The sequence below is a fragment of the Andrena cerasifolii genome, chromosome 9 (assembly GCF_050908995.1).
Source record: "Andrena cerasifolii isolate SP2316 chromosome 9, iyAndCera1_principal, whole genome shotgun sequence".
Lineage (NCBI taxonomy): Eukaryota > Metazoa > Arthropoda > Insecta > Hymenoptera > Andrenidae > Andrena > Andrena cerasifolii.
Window position 1 is genome coordinate 6,607,821 of NC_135126.1, and position 17,140 is coordinate 6,624,960.

Below are 17,140 nucleotides of genomic sequence, written 5' to 3' on the forward strand. Positions count from 1 at the left end.
TGGAGACAAGGGGCTCTGTTTACGACAATAATATTTATTTATTTACACTACAAAACAACAGGGACGATTTACATAAGAGAAATAATTGTTTTCACTCGAAGATCAACACACCTTGGCGGAGAGTATTCGACGATACCCGTTATCTTATCACACTTTCCCACCCTCGGAAAGTGTAAAAAGAGAATGGCATCGATTAAAGTTAGGATCGAATGCGGTGAACCTTGGGACGAGCGTTGCATTATATTACAGAACAGCATGGTGAAGTGTTGTCGGTCGAATTGAGAAGGAAGTCTCAGGTTTGTACCAGTTTATACAGAATCACGTAGCAATTCAGTAGCTTACAGTTTCACCGCAATCGTTACCGAGCTAGCAGCCGTTGTAGAAGCAACAGGCGAGGGAACGTGGGCCGCTAAACGAAACGGGGGAACCTATTGCAGATTGATCAGCTAAAAATGAACAATCAATGCTTGGCACTGCTGCATTCTGGGGAGAGCTATGTACAAGTTCACGCGAGTTCTTTCTGGATTGAACGGGATCCAAACGATACATCGTACATCGATAGGAACGTGCGTTCTACACGGATGGAAAATTTCGACGAACAACGCTGCGTATCAACGGAGTGCATTCCAAGCCTTCTACAAGGAGACAGGCAATCGCGGGTAATAACAAGGTACATTTTAAAAGGAGCCCGGTAGCATCGTGTAAAGCACACGCTTGCGACGATCGTGGAATCTCGACACCATGGGAACTTATGTAGACGCTACACTTTAACGCATATTGGGGAACGGAGTAAACTACGGAGGAAGAGAGCAAAGGAAGTGACGGCGGAGGACGGAAGACGGACAACGGTTAGGGGGAAGGGCGAAGAGAACGCGAAGAGAACGAGGTGACAGGATCGCGATATCTCGCGCGATGTCGATTGCAAACGTGAAGTCGCGAGGCTGCGATTTAGTTAACGAGGAGGATTCTACCGACGACGAGACACTTGGGACCTCGGGGACAAGGGGGCAACGTTGCTGGTCCCGTTGCCAACGTCGTACCCGTGTTCCTGTCGACAATCACGGCTCGGGCAATGGCTCCCGCGTGGCTCACCACTTCAGGACCATCGGAATCTTTTCTTCCACTTCCTCACCCTATTCCTCTCGCACCGAACTCTATATGATGGAGGTGATCAGTCTCGCCTTGAAGTTGACGATGCGCTCGCTCGTCGCTGCTAGGCGCTGTAAACCACAACACATTTAATTAGCCATTGAACTCGATCGATCTTAGAACAGTTGTAAGAGAAACGAAAGAACATCTTCTCCCCCTTGAACGAATACTGTCGCGACTCTCGAGGAGTCGCGTTCGAGACGCTTTCGACGCTTCTTACCCACGCGACCAAAGTTTCACCCGCGTGGAGGGGAGGAAAAACGATCGTCCTTCGAGGCGATCGTTTGCTCGAGTTTAAACGCGAGCGTGTTTTGTTCCGCGGCGGTGTTTCGGCGCCGCGAAACCGGAGTCTGTAACGGAGTTTCCGATTTTCAGCGTTGATGGTAAGCAGACGGATTCCGCGGGATGTGCGAAGCGTGAACGCTTTCGAGGCGATGCCCGCTTCTTGCGCGGCGAAGGTTGCGCATAATAACCGCGATTAGCGTTAACAAAAGCTGAATCGCGGCTGCTACACCGTATCTCGCGGATATTTCTCTACCTCTGCTACCGTTCCCTTTGTTTTCTTCTATCGCCGGCTCCATCGTTAAACCGACGTGCAACAAGCTGCTATTATTTAATTACGCGCGACGTGAAACTCGAGCCAAGTCCAATCGCACTCTCTCGAAACCGCGGACGTCCACCAAAAGCCTTTCAACGGTTAGTTCTTTTCATTGTCTTTTTCCTGCGCTTTCGTCGAAGCTATTCCAGCCGGGCGGCTAAATGAAAGTCGCGGCAAAAATCCCGCCGCTGTCCACCGTTTCCACGTCACGCCACGGCAACGGCGAGAGTAAGACAGATCAATTAGGCCGACCCGTTGGAAAGGAGGCGCGCGGATAACGCGATTTTTGCCGGGGGACAACATTCGTCGGGAATCGGGGCAGTTTTTTTTTCTGTTATCGGGCATCGTATCGTGGGAGAGTAGATGGCGTCGCGGGTAGGTGCGATCAACGGCCTCTAACGAGGCGATTTCCCGCGTTTCTTTCGTCGATCGGTTTCGCTTTCGTTGCGAGTTCACGGTGCGCGAGTGCCGCGAGCACGTTTTAGGAACGGAAAGTCTGTAATTCACCGATCGAGGTTTCAGTAATTCAGGAACGATCGGGGAATAGCTCTTCCAAGCGACGGACGATCTCGAGACAGAGGATTTTCATGAGCCGTGGCCGAAATCGAGGTGGCTAGCCCATGCCTCTGGCAATAACGCGCGCCAGGAGACAGGTAGCAGCTGCTTGCATAAGTCAGCCAGCAAATTGACGAGCTATTTCATAGAGAAAGTCGCTTACATTTTTGCTTTCCATCGATCCTGACGGGGCGCTTGCGTAATCGCCCGGTTTTATATCTGGAACGACAACGCGCGCCACGCTCGCGCGACTTTCGGTCGAATCTCTGCGCGACGATTTTAATCAGGTTTCACGGATCGTTCACGGGGGGGACCGTGGAATTCCTTGCGATTCACCGACCTCTTCGACTTCCCCAACCACGGCAACACTTATCTCGCGCCGTATCGCGCTATAGTCTTTTTATAGATCATTTTCCAGAGCAAACGGTAGATAAGAATGTTTCGAGGCAGCGCGATTACCCGCTTCGCAAACATTTTGTTGCGATACTTGGATAGCGGCGTGTCCACTCTTTCCTCGCGGGGCGACCCGTGCCACGCGCGATTTCAAGTAGAAAACTGGGCCGCGATTCTAATCCCTCTCCCCTCCAAATCGCTGCTCGCGCTCGATACCGCTGTGATTGCGTTCTCGTGTGATCGCGCGCCTCGATACAGGGTGTTAGCAACAAGCGCATTGCATCTGCTGCAACGGGACAAAAAACGCGTGCGTTTCTTTCACCACCGGTGTAGATTATTGCGAGCAAGTCGCGAACACGCTATTATGATCTTGATAACGCAACGCGGTTTCACTTTCGAACAAATCGATTGCGTAAATCGATGCAAAAATGGCGGGCACGATGAAGAATTCTGCTTCGGAACAGGATCTGCGAAGCACTACGATTGTCTAGGCAGGGAAACGTTAGGTTTCTTCTCGACACGCGATTCCGATGCGCGAACGATTCCGAACGAGCTCGTTGCCGCTTTGTTCCGAGGCTCGTCACGCTGGCTGCTAGGTAAATCCCGTGGAAAGCAGCTCGTTTCGCCGGCGTGTCGTAACGTGCGGCGAATCACGATTCGGTCGTCTCTTTTTCGGTCGTGCCGCTTCTGTGCGTGGGCGGGCGTAATCGGTTTCTAGTCACGTAAATCGATCGAGCGTTATTCGTTCGCGGGTGAAGAAAATGTTCTACCCTCGAAGTTTCCTGCTCCTGAGCTCCCGCATCAAGTCTACTCCCATCGATATACGTTATCTGCAGGCTAACTGATTGAAAAGTAGTTGCGTTGACGTGAAAGAGAACTATGCGATTGATTGACGCCACTGCATGCTAGTCGTTTCATAGTCAAATTTCAGTTGCGTTGTGGCGGTGGAAGAAAGGCCTAACACCCGCCTGAAACCTGTTGCTCCACTCTAGGAAGCCACCACACCAGCCACAGCACTGGCTATATTATTGTTACTCACAAGAATGAGGTCCTGGACGAGGTTCGAGATTCCTCTGTTGGCGATGACGAAGAGCCTGGTGACTGGTCCTGGGACAGCCTCCTGGACCTCGTCCGTCTTCCCAGCGACGCCGGACGAGTTGCTCCCGCTTCCGGCAACCAGCTGGAAATAATCGGAGCCTTCTGTTAGTCCGTCATCGGTCGCGGCACAGCGGTTCGTTCACGGGGGGTGTACGAGAGAAGGTGGATGAAAGACACGACGCTCAGATCGAGTCTTTGTCGTTGCGTGAACTGTTCTTTGATTGTTTAATGGGAAGATAGTTGCAGTGTGTGGCAGCTCCACGTCCAGCTCCAGCGCTCCCGACACTACGGTGCTTTTACATCCTGAATCCTACTTGCGGCTACGATCCATCGATCTTGCTGCTACGATCCTTACGTGCGCTCCTTCGGCTCGTGACATTGTTTCGGGTGTGCCACTGCAGGCTGCCCGTACGCTTGATGGATCGAATCTCTAGACAGCGGCATTGAGCTTGAGTGGACCATGCTCGTGGTCACACAGCAAGAATAAAACGAACCTCGGCGTGTGGACAGCCTGCAGGTGCACCGAAACTAGAAACATGTTTACCAGGACCCAAACAGACGATAACATTACTGTGAAAATTACAGGCAGCATGACGCACGCTCGATTATACTCACCGCTTCTCGGGCCATTAACGATTTCCAGCACAGCTAGTGCCAGAAACGTACGTCACGCACCGTGCTCTGATCAATTTGCTACTGAAAGGTACGTGTGCGATGGCAGACGATTCCCGTCCACGTGATCCACATCCGAATAGACCTGACTGAATGGTACCGTGTCGATTCTATAGCAACGCACAGGTTCTCTGGTGGCACGAGGCTGAATCGTCTGCCGGCGCGCTCTCTTCGGTGCGTTGCAGCGTCAACGAGTCGACTACATCTACGACGGCAAGAATACGGTGCAATGGACGAGTACGAGATCACAACAACGAGAGAATCGGCAGTCGATCGATTGCTGCCCTGAGATTCCGAGGCGAATCGGCCTGGGTGTCCATCAGCCAGTTGCTGCGCCGAAAGTCTTACTCGCTGGTTGTTCGGTGTCGCGTCGGGACCGTTGGCCGGGTGGAACGGTTGGAGGAGGGTGCTTTGGATAACCAGGGGGCTACTCGATACTTATGAGAGGGGAAAAGGTCGCTTTTGCGCGAGAATCGTTAGTGGGAAGAGACGTGATTGATGGTCGCTATTAAATGACTTCTTCGAGATGAGGGGCTAAAAGGGACGCTCTATTCTTTCAGCTTCGAATATCAAGCTTTCCTACACATTTCAGCCTGCACCCTTTTAGTCGCTCAGCAAGAACGTAGACGAAAGGTCTGTGTTAGTGACACTAACGACGAATCACGATTAAACCTGACGCACACTAGGAAGTCGCAAGGATCGCGTGCCAGGATCTCCTGAAATCATTCGAGAGTGAATTACCCCTGCATACTACGTTCAGCGTTGCAGACACGAAAGCGAAGATCCTGGCGCGCGGTCCATGCACGATCAAGGCGAAGGAGGGCGAGAAGAGCAAGTCCACGAGCCACGAGGATGAGAAATCGGACAGGAAGTACCGTTCGCGTCACCGCGCAGTGGTTAAGCAAACGAAAGGCGGTAAGTAAACGGAGGTACGTGCGAAACGGGCAGCAGGCGATCGTTAGCTACGTGCGAGGAGTATGACGTGCAAATCAAACACAGCCGGGTGCAGCTATTATGCATGGCACACACAGAGGGCCGGGTGCACCGAGTTGTTAAAGACGCGATTCACAGTTTATCAACGTGCGAGATACTTCTTTTCGAGGGGCTTCCGAATCAACGCAACAAGTCCAAGCTACGGGTACTTCAAACTCACGCGTCACATCTCTCAGAGATTGGATGTTACAATCCCAGATACACCCAAACCATTCGTAACCCAGCATAATCATTAGAATCTGACGTCCACCCACCCCCGAGAAAGCCCTTGCTCGAAAGAAGTATTCGCGTTTGGAAGTGCATCAACGGGAAGGATCCCACCGGTGAAAAGAATGCAGAGAGACCAAGACACAGAGAGAAACACAGTGAGAGAGAGAGAGAGAGAGTGAAAGACGCCAGAATGAACAGAACCCGACAAAGCTCCCATCAGGACGACACTTGGCGATACAGTGGTGGCCAAGGGTAAGCATTTTGGGAGCAGCGTCGGCCCCGTTCACCAGGAGATAGAGAAGTGCAGCTGGCAGTGTCCGTTGGGCTCTGCTTGGAAGGATTGGCGTACCGGTGGTAGGTTGCCGGCTCCTGACGCGGCCGGTTCGTTGGTCGAGGATCCCGTAGTGGACGAGGAACCAGCTGGAGCGGCAGCAGGGGCGGCATCTTGGGGAGCCGGGCCCAAGTCCCGGGAGGCGCTTAGGCCGAGCCCTAGGCTCTGCGTACCTGCCACCACGCGGTACACCGTGCCCGCCGCTCTTGCCGCCCCGTCGGCCGCTTGCTAAACGAGAACAGACACGAGAACTTTCGTTTACTGATCCGCTCCTCGGGGAAAGCCTGTCTTTTGTTCTTTCTTTCATTCTCATTTCTTAGATCTTTCGACCGCTCGGCCGTTCCGACGCTTCACCGGCTCCCGTGCCGCGTCGTTCACCTCCTCCGCCTCCTATCTTCTTATACCGCAAGGCCCTGCGAAGCGGCTGAAATCGTTCGTTATCGGCTGGATAAGACGAGCCTGTTGCTCCTAAAGTCTACAGAACCATTGGCTTACATTCAGGGTAGATTCTCCGATCCCTCCGCTCCATGGATGCTCGTACGAGAACCGCGAGTTCCAGGTAGACTATAAATCGCCCTTCGTTACCGAATGAAAAGTGGAGGATCGTTTCGAAGACGTTCTACTATGGCAGAGGCATGCTAATCGTGCTTATATTGACCTGATCCGTCGCGGCAGCTGTAGGAACCTCCTAGAGTAAATAGCAGCTTTCTGGGTCCGTAAAAGGCCTGTCATCGATCGACCAGTTTCTAGTCGTTTCGACCAGTCGCGCGTGGCACACAGTGGTAGCGCGTGCACGGACAATGGGGATCGGTAGGTTCTCGAACCGCAGTGACGCGAATCACGTACGCGGTCATAGATAATCTCGTTCGTTGCGAGAAAGTAATGGAAACCACTGATAATCATCGACCTGTTGCGTTACGATCGTAGAAGCAGGAGTTAAACGGCGATGCTCGTTCTTGCCTTTTTTACCGCGCGTGTTTCCCGTGACCCGTTGGCTTCTAGAGTCTCCTCTTATACGAGCAGCGATGAGCAACGAGGACGTCTCGACGTAATCTCGAATATATCAACCGCTAGGCCGGGTCGCGCCTAGGTCAGGAACCTTGGAATAGTAACCAAGCTCGGCAATTCGGTTGCGGACTTTCACCCGTGTACCGAGTAGACGCCCTTGTCGCCGTCGTTCTACTCGCCTCTTACTTGAATATTAAACAATCCACTGGTCGTGGCCTGCTATTATCGATCCTTGCGTTACTGACGCAGAGCTGCACTTATTCATGCTCGTTCCCTATGTGACTATTCTCCTTGTGACACAGGGTACCAGCATTTGGAAATATCCAACGTTACAGCAATCGTATCTTATCCATCGAAAGTATCCACTGCCTTCAATTGCAAAATACATTCTAGGACCTCCACTTTTCACCCGGCACTCGACCAGAGTTTGAGAGCAGTAAGTATTTGTCGCGGCCGCGAAAGACTCACCCTGATAATGTCGAAGAGGAAGTTGCCGGAGCCAGCGCCGCTGCCCGAAGAGCCTGTAGAGCCCCCGAAGCCAAAGTTCAGGTACCTCTTGTTCCTGTTCTCGTCGTCCTCAGCCTCCACCTCGTCCAACGGCGTTAATTGCGCCTGGTCATCGCTGGCCGGCTCGTCCGCGAACTGCACCTTCACCTCGTTGGTCTGCGACTCCGCCGCTACCTCATTCGCCCTGTCCTCCGCCTCCGGGTTCACGTCCTGCGAACAAACATTCCACGGTCGATCCCTACGAACTGGCTCCGCGACAACCTCGCCATCGATCGATCGTCGACGAACGCGTTGGTACTTTAATCGCGAAAGGCGTCGCGGATCAAACAGCGCTCGTGGCAACTGAGTTGGATCTAATGCAGGATCTCGAGACGCGCTAGATCCGCGCCTCGGTTTGAATTATTTATTTATTTCCTTTTACTGGTAGACCCTATTTTTTACAGTATAAAAAACGAAATACATTACGACGCTAGAGATTACAAACCACAAAAACACCAAAAACAAAATACAAGTTAACTGGTGACAACGATATAGCGAAGTAAAGAATTATTCATGGCCCATAGCTTTTCTTTATTTAATTTCCCCACGCGAAATTAAACCCGTTTCCGAAAACGCGTCGGACGGCGATCGAGCGATGGCGCGAATAGTATTTGAGCTCGAGGGAGATGAAGCGTGCGACGCGCGTTCTCGCGATGTCTCGTGATCGGGACACGCGTCGATCGGACGATTATGTCGGCGGTTTCGCAACCAGCCACGGCAAGCAACGGACAGACGTGAGTGGAAGCGCTACTGCATAAAGACACGTATGATTATTGGATTAGGCGAACGATTCTCAAGTACTTGAGACGGTGTGCAGCGGGTATCGCCGTGTTGCGCGACAAGTCGACGGATTACGTGCTCCAAGGTGTGCCCTCTACTGGTCCGTCTAAGCAGCGTCGATCGTGGGGGTGCAAACACTTCGAGTGACGTATTATTCACGGTACACTGTTGGCGTATCGTCATTCTATCCCAGTCCCCGTTTACTCGCCGATTACCGGAGGAAAACACACACCGAGCTCAACACTGCCGTCCCCTTTGAACAGCTTCCAGCGAACGACCCACCGAACGCAACGCCCTTAAGAGGTGTCCAACTGCCCCGCGATGAAAGCTCACCGGTGAATCGCGGCTGATTCATTGGTCATTGGCAGACGTGCTACGAGTCAATGCAACGTCGAACACAACGAAACCGGATGACTGATGGCGCTTCGAGAAACAGAGAAGCTGAGCGGCGTCGCTCCGGAGAGTCGAAGATGAAGCGTCGATGGAACAGTGAAAAGCGTTGAGGTCGAGAGATCATAGGATGCCCGACGAGGCTAGCTCGAAAAGGTCGTCGGCGTCCCGGCAAGGTCGATCGGTCTGAAGGCGATCACGATCCACCGAGCACGAGCACGGGAAATGATCGACGCCGTGGAGAAGCTTAGGATGAATCGAAAGTGAGAGGTGGTTTGTTGCTTCGATGATCGACGGGGGAGAGAAAGCCGAGAAGAATTAGCTGTGTGCAGGTACTTCCTCGATCGTGACGTGATAACGGAAGATGATTACCATAGAAAAAACAGAGATAGATGGATAGAGATAGAGAGAGAGAGAGAGAGGACGATCGACAACGTGGACAGACAAAGAGAAACGAGCTGCCAGGGTGAACACGCAAACACAGAGAGATATAGGAGGCAAAAGAGGGGGACGAGTTAGCAGTACAGATGAGAAGAGGGTGTTGCAGAGGCAGACAGAAGTTTGGACCCCGCAGCAGTCCCGATTGCGCGGTTGATCGTCCCTGCCCGTAGAAGATCAGTACATTTTACTCTTCGGCGGGTTGATTGACCTCCAAGGTTTTACCGAACTGGCCACGACACGGTCACGCGACCGTGTTGGTGGCCTCCAGGCCGCCGCCACTCGTCGCTCCGCCAGCTGAAGAGGGTTCGGTGGTCGTCGAGCCACTCTCCTCGTCCTCGTCTGGCGGGTAGGTCGGCAACGATATCGAGACCTTAGAACCGTTCGCGCTGGTCGACTTGTAGTCGTCGCCGTCATCGTCTTCCTCGTCATCGCCGAAGGGCGAGGCGGCGGTGGCCGTCGCCCCGTCGCTCGACAAGCCCCCGTTACTACCAGGCTGATTATTCCCGAGGAAATTGCGCAGCAAGCTAGGCCCGAGCACTCGGATCAGCTCCGCGACTATCGCGTTCACCTTTTGTTCGACCATCTAGAAAACAAGAGCTCTTAGCTGGCCCGTTCTGCCGAGCCTCGCCCGGAAGAGACTCTCCCTCGCTCTTCTCACATTCCGAGGGCTACGCGAGGACACGTGGCGGAGCCGGGTCTTATTTCGTGGCTCCCCATTCGACTCTAGCGTTTCCCGAACGGTTTTTCTGTCCGCTCGGCCAATCGCGTCGTCCAAGTGCTCCGCGGCACCGCTTCTCGAGCATCGAGTTCACGTCCCAGGGATTGTTCGAGCTCGATGACGGTCGCTAGCCTTCGGAGTGGTCGGGAAGGTTACGCGAAATCGGTGTCGAGGTGTGCTTTTGAAATCGTGGGCGGATTCGTCGCCGAACTAGTGGCTGGTATGGCCTCCGTGGCGGGAGGGAGATGTTCCGATAGTGTTTCGAGGAGAGACGATCCACGCGACGGTTCCCGATTCATTCGGGACCGTATATTGGCTCGATCGCGAGACTCGCCTATCCACGAAATGTAATTGCATAAATAAGGAGTTTCACAATCGAGAGACAGAGCGGACGTTAAACGAGGAAAACACCGCGTGAATTGTAAATCGAATGTGCAACTTTCTTTATAGGAATGCCGAGTCAACGTGAACAGTTTCTCCACAACTTCGAATCGTAATTCTACACTTTGTGCTTCTACTTTGGGCTTCGTCATCCCATCTCGAGGAACGAAGCATTCGTCGCAATCAAGTCTATCTATCTGCTGCTAACAAAATTTCTCAACCGAGATCGACTTCTTTCAATTATCTGGCAATATCGGAGCTTAACGATCGAAATTTCTCCACGTTTCTCTCTTACGGTACAATCTCGAGGAGGTCCAAGATCCCCGGTTGGGGTAGTCGAGTCTGGCACTAGATTTCGAATGGTAAGAAGGGTTCTAGGGGCAAAGATTGAATGGTCCTGGCCGTCTGCAGGATTTCACTGCGTTTCTGTTCAGCAGTGGCTCACCTGAGAAACTTCGGGGAAGAGTTCACGCAGGATACCGATCGTCCGTTTGCTCCTGAGGGCAGCCTCGTCGTCGGCCTCGACCATCATCAGTCGATCGAGTGCCTGAAAAAAGTTGTCCCTTTGTCCCTACAAAAGTGCTATCAATTTCCACGCACGATCGTTGCCGATCTCTCGCTCCCTAGCGAGACTAGATTCATCGCCACAAATAAGGAAGCGCGCGAGCCTGCAATCTGTCCGTTTATCGGGAAGCTCGTTGAAAGTATCTGAGAGTGTTAGGCTAACGTCGTTGCGCAATACTCGCGACAGATGGTAGGGGCATTATCTCGAATGGATCCCGTCTCGCGTTTACCCTCCCCTAAACAGTGATTTTCAAATTACGCGAGATCGCTGGCTGTTTAACGACGAGCGCAGGCCAATAAAGAATAATCTCGTGGAAGAACGGAACTGCGAGGTTGCGTGGAACAATAACTCGTACGGAATTGCAGAGTTAAACGAGGAGATTGCGCACGTATGCAGCAGCGGCGAATTAGTGCCGCTACAATTTCCCATCGCAACGAAGAGGCTTCCATGTAAACACACGCGCGATCGACTAAAATTGAAATGGAGCAATTAAGAACACCAACAAGAGCGAGCCTGCTATTACGTTTCGCAAGTATGCGGACAAACTAAATAACAGATATAAATTAATCGAGCCGTCTTGGCACTCGGACAGTCATCGGACTGAGAAGTTGCTCAACCTGGTTACCATGGTTCACTTTCCCTGAAGCGCCGCTCACACTCGAACAGCTGTTACGATATTCGCTCCCGCGCGTGTTACATTGACGTTCACGATCATTTTTCTCGAGCATCGCCGCTTGTGAGTTCATCTTGCGATTTCACGCCGCTTTCAAATGGAGCGGATCGATCGCTTTCGAGTCGCCAGTAATAAGCGACCTCCACAGAGGAATCAGGAAATGTTTTTACGTAGCTCCGAGGATCAGCTGCTCCGCGCGGCCTCTTTTCTCTACGTTCTCCGCCGGAATCAAGCGAGCCCATCGTTAATTGCAAAGAATTCGCGATCCTTCACGGGCCGCAGCGTCGCTAGGCTGGAGTCTCGCCTCACCGCGCATTCGAGTCTCCGAAATTAGGTGGCGCTCGAGAACACCGCAAGCTGAAACGATCCAAATCCTTCGCCCAACCATTGCGACTTTGTGACGAGTGGCGAATCACGCCGAAAGCGATCATTATCGACTTTATCCCTGATTAATTGAAACGCGAAAATGGACGAGAGAAGTGGCTCGGAAGAAAGACGTTTGGGAACCACTGTCGAGCCATGGTGCCTCGAGAATCACAGATCAGAGAGAGGTTGAAACACGCGTGCACGTGAACGCGCGTACGCTTACGCACCGCGCTTTCCCATTGGACATCGATCGAGCGAAGAAAGTGTCCGGCGTAAGTCTGCAAGTGTTCGCGGCCAGTGAAAGTGTCGGGCCGAAGAAGAGAGCCGGTCGGACGTCCTGGCTTTTCGTTTCATCGCCCACGACGTATTTCGACTCGCCAACCTTTCCCTTTAGAAGCCTCGTTCCAGGAACCAGGAAACTTTCGTGCGCGATACACGAATCTCGAGTGTGACCTTCGCATTTTGCGCAACGCTCGTCGCGTGGAGCCGTTCGGTCACTGAAGTTGTCCCACAAAATGGGCGATTTCATGCTCGCCCGTTGCTTCGTATTAGACGAAGGAGAATGCGAACGCTGGGCGCATCAGGGAAGATTTACGATAGCGAGAAAGTTTCCACAAACACCACGTTCGCGCTTCATGAATAACAGCGCTCTTCGTTCGAGGAAACGCGGGATACTGGAAATATGGCCGAATGAAACTCCACCCCGAGCTACGCGAATCATTTGGTTAAAACACAGCCACGCATTCGCGCTCTTAATCCCCAATAGCACAAAATATTCGTTAAATATTTTTTTTTCAAATATTCGTTAAATATTTTTTTCAAATATTCGTTAAATATTTTTTCAAATATTCTTTAAATATTTGTTTCAAATACCTATTAAAAAATATTTTTTTAGCCATACTTTTTAATACGAAAATAAAATTGAATCTAAATATTATATACACATGCAGAAAGTGTGAACTAATTGTTTAGAAAATATGAACTCAATATTCATGGAATATAAAAGAAATATTTCGAAAATGTAAAGCAAATATTCAGGAATGTTATTTTCATAATAGAAAATGAATATTTCCTGTACATTTGGAAAACAATATTTGCTTCTTAATCTAAAATAAAAATTATTGTACGAATATTTAAATATCAGAATGAAATTGAATCTCTATTTAATGTTGGATATTCAATACTTTCTGCTATTAGGGATTTTCGATGCGCGTGCGATTATTCATTCGCGTTAGAGTAGCGATGTCAATGTCATTCTCGATGGCGATTGAAATGTATTTACACTGGCGATTACGTTAACCGCGCGAAGGCCAGCTGAATCGAAATCCTGTATAGCGATCGATGTTCAGTGGAATTCAGGGAAGTAGCAATTACGCTGGCGGCGAGAACAAACACTGTCCACAGGGAAGTGGCTGGATCGTTTGCTCCGCGTCGTTAAATGGAAATCAAACAATCCAGCGGGCGATCGAAGCGTGGTGGATGGATCGATCGCGCTCGCTACCGGTCGCGGAAGCATAAAAACCGTTCGAATAAGAATCGCGAGGTTTCTTCTGGCGTGTTTACCCACCGTGGGCCCGCGGCCCTCGTTTACAGTGAAAGAGGCCCCCGTCGAAAGTGAAACATCATCTCCGATCACCGAATCCACCGACACGGTCCAACGATCGGCTGGAAACCGAGGCGAGAACTTTCGCAACGTCGGACACTCGACGTTCCATCGAGTCGGTTACTCCGGCAATTAAGCGGCCTTGTCACCGGCGCTTGTCACCGTAAAACGGCGAATTTTGCAAAACGGAAACTGAACTTTCTCCCATTCCTGTCGGACACTCTAGAGGAATGGCTGGATAGAGCGAATCTTGGTGACCGACTGACACCGAGAAAGCGTTCGTATCACGTGCGTTACGTAATCTTTGGATGAAGGATAGGTGACTTAACCTTTTGGCAAGTGGAATGCTCGAGCCCGTCTTCTAAAATGTATTCCAACCGATTGGGGATAGAATATAATCGAACTGAGCCGGGGAAACCCATGTGCCGCGGTCGACGCACGCGCGCAACCAACCGCTGTCGACCATAACGTAATCCCTCGCGTCAACAACACGAAATCTACGACAGCAAACGTGTAACTCATTCTGTCTATTCGTTTTCCTTCTCTCCCTGCAGCTGGAAATATGCGGCGGAGCAATTCGAAGGAGTACGATCGCAGCCGGGCCTGAAATGTCAAGACAGCCTCGCGGATTTTTCCACGCGAATTAAAAGCGAGCCTTGAGCAAAGTCTGGCTGGAGAAAGGACGCTTTTTTTCCGATGAAGCGCAGGTTTTTTTGGATGCTTACCTCGGATCGAAGGCGTTCTCCTTCTGGAAGCGGGTACGAGCTGACTAATGCCACGCAGAACGCGGCTGTCAAGACAACAGCGATGGACTTCATATTAGCTGGAGAAGTGTATCTGCAAGAAATGCAATTCCGTTAATGGGACGTTTTCCATCCAGTCCGCTCTCCGAACTTTATCCTTTGCTCGGGGAAAGATTTGGCAGCCCCGGTTCCCCGTCTCTCGTTCAAAACAGAGATAGATCGTGTACCGTGCCGATTAGAATCCCTTACGATGGACCGGAAATCATTGGAAAGGATTCTGGAGACAAAGAGCAGAAGGCGAAGGAGCTGCAGTCATCAACGCGGAGAGGGGAGCAATGGCTCTCCTTTCTCGAGCATGGATACGTTCGAAACTATCACTTTCGACCGAATGAAAGTCGAGAATGCCGTTGGCATCCTCGGCACGAAGATCCTCGAGGAAAGATGCTTGAACGCGCCTCGCGATTGCATTTATCGCAGAAACGCGACCATCGCGCGACATTTTCCTTCCCCTCGTCGTCCGGCTCTGCCAATTACTGTTCGCCCCATTTCTTTCCGCCGCGATTTCACGACTCGCGCGCGAGGTATTAATTTTCATTGCATGGTGCACGGTGCGAAATTGAAATTCAAATGCGGCCGCTACTCAATTCAGCGCCCAAACGCGCCGATAATTGCAATAACGAACGACCACAGTGCTATTATAGATTCAGTACGCGTGTCTTCTCAGCTGCTGGTGTAACAATGCTCGCCCGAGGTCGAGTGTTAGCGAGTTTCACCGAACCGGGCTCGAATTGTCGTTGGAGCAAGAGAATGCAAATTTCCCCACCTTCGTTTCTTGAAATAAATCAACAAATATTGAAACTCGCCAGGAGGCAGGCTTCAAACCACGAAACGATCGTGGCAAGGAATCGCGAGCACGTTCTGCAGGCAACGAATCAACTGTTATAGGTATCCAAGAGAGAAAGGGAACAGTCGCGACAGCTGCCAAACTTCTCTCCGATCGATAGAAAAGGGAATTCGTCGGCGTTTCGCTGCTCGACGATGACACGAAGCGGAAAATGACGGACACGTGCGATCCACGAGGGCCTGCCGGTGTCACAGTTCGGCAGGAAACTATTTTCCTCGAGAGATACGGGTGGCGAAGTGGCACGGCAGTTGGATTTTCTCCACGAGCTCGTCTTTCGCGGCGAGAACCCACTTCACGACGATTTTCACTCCGACAATTCTTGCTCCTCGCGATCACTCCGCCGAAGAGGAGCTCTGGGAAGCAGCTCGAAGTGGCTCGTTTTTAAAAACTGCTACTGCGTCGCGTGAAGCCGAGTGATTTTTCTCGTGAAAATTTCGTTGCTGGGCCGCGAAAATCACGGACAGTCGATAGTTTCCTCACTGATCCACCGTGCCCCGTCACGTGGTCCGTTTCCCGTTCCTCGTGTCACTGAGAACGAGCCCGATCCGCGCCAGGTTTCGCTGGGAGTTCGTCGCTGGTCCATCCAGCAGCTCACCACACACCTTTACGTTATCCGTCACACGGTAAACTGTTCAACTGTCCGATTATAAAGAGGACCCAAAAGGAGCTCTCCGCGCCTCCTGCTCTCTTCGGCTTTTCTGTGACTGTCTGTGTAACGGAGCTTAGTGAGCGGCTTTTATTAGAAGGAGGGGCCTGGCGCCACCTCCACGCTACACTTAAGCCTCCGTCCTCTCTTTTCCTCTTTCTCTGGCTCTCCACCGCGTGATCCTGAAGAGAGGGATCGCTGGGACGATCGCCGATCCGGGCGACGCCGACGAAAGATCCGGCCGTGAAGATGAGCGGAAGCGGCACGAGGATTCTTCGTCCGTCGATGGTTATCGAGGGGCCTCCAGGGACGATCCATTCCGTCCAAGGCGACGCGCTCCCTTCAGGGTTTCAAAGCTCACTTCCGTGCTACCTGTTTTTCCATCCTCCAGGAAGCTCTGCCTCGAGATCTTAGTGTTCCCGAGCATGTTCAATCGTTCTCGACGGAGCGTGGAAAGTTTGATTACGCTGCAGTTAACTAATATTTTTCAATTAACTTCTTACCAGTCCGCAAAGATTTGTTTCGTAATGGCGAACAACACCTTCGGGATTACTTACGAATAAAGCTTGAATGTTTACGTCCGATTAGTGACAGCGTACGTTCACGCGTCTTTTTACAGGAAGTGAGTGCCCTATTATTATGTCACAAGAACGGGTTACATCGATCCTGGTCTTTTCATTTTACCGTATCTGATTAAAGAACTGGTTGATCTCCGTCCCCTCCACGGGGAAGAGATTAAAACCTATATAAACCCATGGCTGAATTTGTAGAAGTTGATCATTCTTTCTGTAGAGATCGTCCGGAACGCATCATTCTTAGCTGTCGCTGTTTTACCTCGTGCGTATTCGCATCGATTCGCTGCCAGTGGCGAATAATACCCCATTGAGAAAGGAACTCTCAGAAAATCGGAGAGACCGTAGGATATCCCCCATTCTCTGCGCGCAGTAGATTATGCCCGTCCCTTGTCAGCCACTGAGATCTCGTATGCTTCCTTCCTATCGTCTACTGTGAATTCCAACTGAGGCACAATAGATCTCTCGGTGCTTAATTAGGCAGGCCCCCGCAAGAAACTTTCCTTCAATTATTCGCGAGGCAGTCCACATCGAATCGCCGCGTAAATCGGATTCATCCCGATAAACCCGCGGACGTGCTTTCTCCGCGGAACGTTTCCAGTCTCGTTCTCTGTCCCACCGACCTTGCTGCGTGTCGCATCCACCGAGAATCCCATTAAGATCCCGGGCAGATCTGGTCGATCTGCATCACGGTACGCTTGCCAAGCGCGCAACTTTCGTTCCAGATTACTGGCCAATTGTTTCCGCGACAGCAGGCACGTTGAACTTCGCGCCAACCATGGAACCTTTGGCACAGTGTTTGCTT

The 17,140-nt window shown here is 51.5% G+C and overlaps 1 protein-coding gene across 3 annotated transcripts; it reads right to left on the bottom strand.

Moving 5' to 3' along the window:
* Positions 1–14: 14 nt before the first annotated feature.
* On the bottom strand, positions 15–15,870 carry LOC143373383 (uncharacterized). Of its 3 annotated transcripts, XM_076820601.1 has the most exons (7): positions 15,720–15,870; positions 14,196–14,307; positions 10,709–10,810; positions 7,476–7,724; positions 6,018–6,227; positions 3,735–3,875; positions 15–1,220 (listed from the first exon to the last, which is right to left on the bottom strand). In XM_076820601.1, exons 2-7 carry the CDS (start codon positions 14,286–14,288, stop codon positions 1,155–1,157), a joined length of 861 nt encoding a protein of 286 aa, XP_076676716.1. In that variant the 5' UTR covers positions 14,289–14,307; positions 15,720–15,870; the 3' UTR covers positions 15–1,154. The 3 variants fall into 3 exon arrangements, with proteins under 3 accessions (XP_076676716.1, XP_076676717.1, XP_076676718.1); XM_076820602.1 differs by lacking the exon at positions 10,709–10,810; XM_076820603.1 differs by lacking the exons at positions 10,709–10,810; positions 14,196–14,307; positions 15,720–15,870 and adding an exon at positions 9,387–9,579.
* Between the last annotated feature and the right edge of the window lie 1,270 nt (positions 15,871–17,140).

Excerpts from the sequence above, each read along its gene's own strand:
- LOC143373383 (XM_076820601.1), bottom strand. The coding sequence starts at position 14,288 with ATGAAGTCCATCGCTGTTGTCTTGACAGCCGCGTTCTGCGTGGCATTA. Across the intron at positions 10,811-14,195 it reads GAGAACGCCTTCGATCCGAG|GCACTCGATCGACTGATGAT; the intron begins GTAAGCATCCAA and ends AACTTTTTTCAG. Across the intron at positions 6,228-7,475 it reads TCCTCTTCGACATTATCAGG|CAAGCGGCCGACGGGGCGGC; the intron begins GTGAGTCTTTCG and ends GTTCTCGTTTAG.